The 7,065-nt window shown below is 42.5% G+C and overlaps 1 protein-coding gene across 2 annotated transcripts in view; it reads right to left on the minus strand.

Annotated features, from left to right (window-relative positions):
* PAFAH1B1 (platelet activating factor acetylhydrolase 1b regulatory subunit 1) overlaps nt 1-7,065 on the minus strand; it is a 107,811-nt gene that overhangs the window by 13,734 nt on the left and 87,012 nt on the right. For both annotated transcript variants that reach the window (XM_017541623.2, XM_037743153.1), the window contains exon 6: nt 320-488. In XM_017541623.2, the coding sequence (XP_017397112.1) occupies nt 320-488 (169 nt within the window). The remainder of the gene's footprint in view (nt 1-319; nt 489-7,065) is intronic.

Below are 7,065 nucleotides of genomic sequence, written 5' to 3' on the forward strand. Positions count from 1 at the left end.
TGTTGACCAGGATGGTCTCGATCTCTTGACCTCGTGATCCACCCGCCTCGGCCTCCCAAAGTGCTGGGATTACAGGCTTGAGCCACCGCGCCCGGCCCTCATACAAATATTTTATGTAAAGTACTAAGACATACTTAAAAGCTCATAACAGAAACAACTCTCAACTACTGTGGCTTATCCCTGGACTATCTATATTATATAATTTTCCACCAATACAGACAATTAAGAAGTGAATAAAGGAAGCCTGTACATTGTTAGCAACAATATTCTTTCTGAAGTACCATGATAGAAATTACTATGAAAGTACTCTACCCCTTACCGTGCATGGTTCTGATGCATTCAAAGCCCTGAAAATCCCATAGTTTAATGGTCATATCTGCAGAACAGGAAGCCAGAAGCTTGCCGCTGTGGTCAAATGAAATGTCCTGTACAGAGTCTGTATGTCCTTTAAGAGTTCGTTCAAAATCTCCAGTCTCATAATCCCACACCTGTCAAGTGAAAAGAAAATTGGTTAACACTAACTCCATCACTCCTTTCTTGTTTCACATTTGTACTCAGCAGGCCGCTCTAGAACCTTATTGAGTAATTTACTCAACAAGGAACAAAGGATAACTATCTTAGAAATACCATATCTCATGTATAAATTGTTTTTTCTACAGAGAAAACTAATGTTGCAATTATTAAAATCTATCTCTAGTACCACATTTATAAGGTTTCTATCACATAACTAACTGTAATAGTGATTAGGTATATAAAGCCACAAGAGACAGTCCCTTCTCTGTCTGAGAGCGTGAAAGACATGTAAATAAGGAAACTTAAGGGGAAGGAAGAAAAGGAGGCCGAGCGTAGTGGTTCACACCTGTAATCTCAGCACTTTGGGAGGCCCAGGTGGGTGGATCACCTGAAGTCAGGAGTTTGAGACCAGCCTGGCCAACATGGTGAAACCCCATGTCTACTAAAAATGCAAAAATTGTAATCCCAGCTCCTTGGGAGGCTGACGCAGGAGAATGGCTTGAACCCCGGAGGTGAAGGTTGCAGTGAGCCAAGATCGTGCCATTGCACTCCAGCCTGAGGAACAAGAGCGAGACTCCGTCTCAAAAAAAAAAAAAAAAAAGAAAAGTAAAGAAAGAGACAGGGGAGGGGAGGGGGAGAGGGAGGGGGAGAAGAAGTGGACAGGGAAAGGAAGGGAAGGGGAAGGGGATGGGGAAGGGAAGGAGCTTCAGGGAGCTACAGCAGGCACTTGTATGTATAATATTTGAGGAACAATGGATGAATACTCAATCCTAGGAGACCAGCAGAACTCAGACATCTAAGGGGCCAAAGGAAAATTTCAGAAGATGTAAACTGTTCATGAATAGTAAATGAACAAAAACATATGTCAAAATAAGGTTTTGGCCAAGTGAAGTGGCTCACGCCTGTAATCTTAACACTTTGGGAGGCCAAGGCTCACCTGAGGTCAGGAGTTGGAGACAAGTCTGGCCAACTCGATAAAACCCTGTCTCTACTAAAAATACAAAACTTCGTGGTGGTGCGTGCCTGTGGTCCCTGCTAATCAGGACGGGAGGCCGAGGTGGGAGAATTGCTTGAGCCCAAGTGGCGGAGGATGCAATGAGCTGAGATTGCACCATAGCACTACAGCCTGGGTGACAGAGCGAGATTCTGTCTCAAAAAAATAAAATGAAAAATAAAAAGAACAGTCACATCTTTAAAAGGTAATTTTGGAATGCAGTGGTGTGATCAGAGATCACTGTAGCCTCAGATTCCTGGGCTCAAAAGATCTTCCTATCTCAGTCTGTCGAGTAGCTGGGACTACACAGGTGTGCACCACCATGCCTGGCTAACTTTTTGATATTTTGTAGAGATGGGGTCTCAGTATGTTGCCCACGCTTATCTCGAATTCTTCCATTCTCTTTTCTTTCTTTTTTATTTTTTTGAGACAGGGTCTTACTCTGTCACCCAGGCTGGAGTGCAGTGCAATAGCAAAATCTTAGCTCACTGTAATCTCTACCTCCTAGTTTCAAGTAATTATCCTGCATTAGCCTCCCAAGTAGCTGGGACTGTAAGTGCGGGCCACGCCTGGCTAATTTTTGTATTTTTAGTACAGATGGGTTTCACCATGTTGGCCAAGATAATCTTGATCTCCTGACCTTGTGATCCACTTGCCTCAGCCTCCCAAAGTGCTGGGATTACAAGCATGAGCCAAATGCCCGGCCCCATGGTGGAGTGAAGTGATGTAATCACAGCTCACAGCAACCTCGAATTCTGGGCTTTAGTGATGCTCCCACCTCAGCCTCCAGAGGAACTAGGGGTACAGATGCACACCACCACAAACAGCTAATTTTTTCTTTTTTCCAGAGACAGGGCCTCAGTATGTTGCACAGGCTGGTCTAGAACTCCTGGCCTCAAAACGATCCTCCTGTCTTGGTCTTCTGAGTCATTGGGATTACAGGTGTGAGCCACTGTGCCCATCCCTCTGTCTGCTTCTTACCACAAATATTTTTCTGTGCCATTAAAAACGTAGGAAATATTAATTTTAAAAGAATTCTTATTGCTGGCTAAATCATTATTATAGAAAACACTACAGGGAATATCTTTGAATATAAAAAAATTCTGTCCTCATTTTACAATACTTAGGTCAGACAGCAATGGGGAAAAAGAATTAGTGGGTCAAAAAGCATAACTTTTAAAGCCTTCAAATACCCTGTTAAATTGATCTCCCATAAGACTTTATCAAATGTAATGAGAATGCCTACTTATCAAACTCTTATCATCACTGGGAATTCTTGTTTAATAGGTAAAATATTTTGACAACTTGACATATATACATAGCAATTTTTTTGTTGTTAAGACAGGGTCTCACTCTATCGCCCAGGCTGCAATACAGTGGCTCAATCATAGCTCACTGCAGCATCCAACTCACAGGCTCAAGCAATCCACCTCAGCCTCCTGGGTAGCTAGGACTACAGGTGTGTACCACCAACCCTAGCTAGTTTTTTAAGTAGAGACTTGCTATGTTGCCCAGGCTGGTCTCGAACTCCTGAGCTCAAGCAGTCCTCTCATCTTGGCCTCCCAAAGTCCTAGGATTACAGTCATGAAGTACCATGCCCTGCCCATACCCGTAATTTCAGTGCTCATTTCTTATGCTGCTGTTAGTAGTGAGGCACTGTTGTTACTATTGATTAGTCTTACTACCCTTACTACCTTTTTTTTTTTTTGAGAAGGAGTTTCGCTCTTGTTACCCAGGCTGGAGTGCAATGGCGTGATCTCGGCTCACCGCAACCTCCGCCTCCCGGGTTCAGGCAATTCTCCTGCCCCAGCCTCCTGATTCACTGGGATTACACGCACGCGCCACCATGCCCAGCTAATTTTTTGTATTTTTAGTGGAGATGGGGTTTCACCATGTTGACCAGGATGGTCTCGATCTCTTGACCTCGTGATCTACCCGCCTCGGCCTCCCAAAGTGCTGGGATTACAGGCGTGAGCCACCGCGCCCGGCTCTACCTTTTTTTTTTGGAGATGTAGTCTTGCTGTGTTGCCCAGGCTGGAGTGCAGTGGTGTAATCTCGGCTCGCCGTAACTCCCACTCCCACCTCCCAGGTTCAAGTGACTCTCCTGCCTCGGCCTCCCAAGTAGCTAGGACTACAGGTGCATGCTGCCATACCCGTCTAACTGTTTTGTATTTTACCAAAGACGGGCGGGCTTTCATCGTGTTACCCAAGCTGGTCTTGAACTCCTGAGTTCAGCCAATCCACGTGCCTCAGCTTCCCAAAGAACTGGGATTGCAGGCTTGAGCCACCACACCTGGCCTGTCACTACCTTTTTTTGTGAATTGTTTGCTCCTGGACTATGTTCATTTTTCTGAGATGTTAATGCTTTTCACATTTGTTTGAATTCTTTATGTTATATATTAAAGTTGGTAATCCAGCCAGGCTTAGTGGCTCACACCTGTAATCCTAGCACTTTGGGAGACAAAGGCAGGAGGACTGCTTGAGCTCAGGAGTTTGAGACCTAGGCAATACGGCAAGATTCCATCTCTACAAAAAATAAAAAATTAGCTGGGCATAGTGGCACATGCCTGTAGTCTCAGCTACTGAAGAGGCTGAGATGGGAGGGTAGCTTGAGTCTGGGGAGGTCAAGGCTGCAGTGAGCCATGATTGTGCCACTGTGCTGCAGCCAAGGCAACAGAAGGAGAACTTGTTTCATACAAGGTCTCAAAAAAAAAAAAAAAAAGTTGGCAATCTTTCAATTGCTTATTAGTTGAACATATTTTCCAGTTTGTTTGTGGTTTATTTATTTATCTTTTAGAGACAGGGTCTCACTTTATTGCCCAGTCTTCATAGCTCACTGCAGCCTTGAGCTCCTGGGCTCAAGAGTTCCTCCCACTACACCTCTTATTTCTTCATGTTAAAATTACTTCTAGCTGGGCGTGGTGGCTCACATCTGTAATCCCAACACTTTGGGAAGCCGAGATGGGTGGATCATTCCGAGGTTAGGAGTTCAAAATCAGCCTGGCCAACAAGCTGAAATCCCATTTCTACTAAAAATACAAAAAATTAGCCAGGTGTGGTGGCACACACCTGTAGTCTCAGCTACTCGGAAGGCTGAGGCAAGAGAATTGCTGGAGCCCAGAAGGCAGAGGTTGCAGTGAGCTGAGATCACACCTCTACACTCCAGCCTGGGCAACAGAACATCTCAAAAAAAAAAAAAAAAAATTGGTTCTAAATGACAATCAGAAAAATCACTCTAAAAATTTAAATAATGTAATTAAAAATACTGACATGAACTGGTCTAAATATACATCCCTCTATAATTTTTTTTTACTAATTATTGTTCAAATGTTGATGACAACTGAATGTTTTTAAAAGGAACAAACTAGTTTTATTCATCTACTGCATATATGACATTTAATATGATAATTTTAGTTTATTGTTATTAACAACTGTAATATTAGCAACAGATTATTAAGCCCTTACCATCTATCTGCCAGGCATTGTTCTGTTACATTGATTACATATGCATTACTTTTACACTTCAGAATATCATAGCTTATTTATTTATTTATTTATTTGAGACGGGGTCTTTGTTGCCAAGGCTGGTCTCCAACTCCTGGATTCAAGTGATCCTCCTGCCTCAATCTCCCAAAGTGCTGACTGATTGACTGATTTGAGATGGGGTCTCACTTTGTTGCCCAGGCTGGTCTCAAACTCCTGGACTCAAGTGATCCTCCTGCCTCAACCTCCCAAAGTGCTAGGATTACAGGCGTGAGCCACAGCACCTGGCCAAACAGATATTTTTAATCTACCTCTCCAGCAAATAAGAAAATTGAGCCTTAACTGTATCAAGCCCTTTGCCCAAGATAGTCATAAAATTACAAAACATTTTCTGTATGTTCTCCTTTGAGTATTTTGGAAACTCATTCTATTGCAGTTGTCATTTAAAAATAACTGAGAGGGCCAGGCACGGTGGCTCAGGCCTGTAATCCCAGGACTTTGGGAGGCTGAGGCGGGTGGATTGCCTGAGGTCAGGAGTTTGAGACTAGCCTGACCAACACCCAGTCTCTACTAAAAATACAAAAACTTAGCCGGGCATGGTGGTGGGTGCCTATAATCCCAGCTACTCGGGAGGCTGAGGCAGGAGAAACTTTAACATGGGAGGCAGAGGTTAAGGTAAGCCCAGATCACACTATTTGCACTCCAGCCTGGGCAACAAGAGCGAGACTGTCTCAAAACAAAACAAAACAAAACAAAAACTTAGCTTTACCACAACTGAAGAAAAAGCATAGGTAGAAACAGTTTTTTCATTCCATAAAATATTCAAGGAAGTAATTTATGATGAAAAGCTTTATGTATAAAGATGAAGAGAAGAGCATTATTTATAATAGATGACTGGAAGTAACTTAAAAAGTTCAGGGCGGGTGCAGTGGCTCAAGAGGTCAGGAGTTCAAGACCTGCCTGGCCAACACGGTGAAAGCCCATCTCTACTAAAACTACAAAAAACTTAGCTGGGCATGGTGGCAGGCACCTGTAATCCCAGCTGCTCAGGAGGCTGAGGCAAGAGAATCACCTGAACCTGGGTGGCAGAGATGCAATGAGCTGAGATTGTGTCACTGCATTCCAGCCTTGGCGATGAGTGAGACTCTATCTCAAAAAAACAAAGAACAAAAAACAAAACAAACAAACAAAAAAACACAGGGCCAAAAGAGGACAGCTTGTTATTGGTGCTGATACACTGCTGACACTGAGTGCTCCTCTGGAATCTGGCCAGCAAAAACTGCTTTAAGCAGCTTCCATGTGCTAAATAATAATTTAATCCTCCCCCGGACCCTATGAGGTAGGTATTTATTAATTGTCTTCATTTAACAGATGAAGAAAGATAACCACAAAAAGTTAACTTGCCCATAATCACATTAACTAGTAAGTGATAGGGCCAGGACTTGAACCCAGAGGCAGTGTCCCTGACCACTAACTACCCCACAAAGCCTCTCTATATAAATAAGATGATCAGCTTAAAAAGTTACCAAAAAATGATTCATTAGAAACAAAGAAAAGTATTTGTAAAATAAATCTAGCCAAAAGTTAACAAAACCAGACATAACTACTTTTCCTTAATCAAACAACCACATGTATGCACATTTAAAGACTAAATGGTATGAGGTTTCCTATGACCAGAAAAAAATAAAAATAAAAAGACTAAGTTGAAAGGTGGACTCTAAGTGGTTGCTGTGGTAAGTGGTATGATTACAAATAAAAAGTTATAAAACTTCCGATTTGTAATATTTTAAATCTGACTTAATAGATACATCTTAAGATGGTACATTTATAGTAATTGTTTATGCTTTTATAATACTGTTGTAAAATCAATAGTTAAGTCTGGATTTTCCACCTATTAAAGAATGTCTAACTCTGTTCCAACCCTCACAAGAGCAGCTGTATAGTTTTTTAGTACATAAGACTATATAAAAAAAATAATTTGCCGGGCGCGGTGGCTCACGCCTGTAATCCCAGCACTTTGGGAGGCCGAGGTGGGTGGATCACAAGGTCAAGAGATCGAGACCATCCTGGTCAAC

Source organism: Cebus imitator, unplaced genomic scaffold (genome assembly GCF_001604975.1).
Source record: "Cebus imitator isolate Cc_AM_T3 unplaced genomic scaffold, Cebus_imitator-1.0 Scaffold136, whole genome shotgun sequence".
Lineage (NCBI taxonomy): Eukaryota > Metazoa > Chordata > Mammalia > Primates > Cebidae > Cebus > Cebus imitator.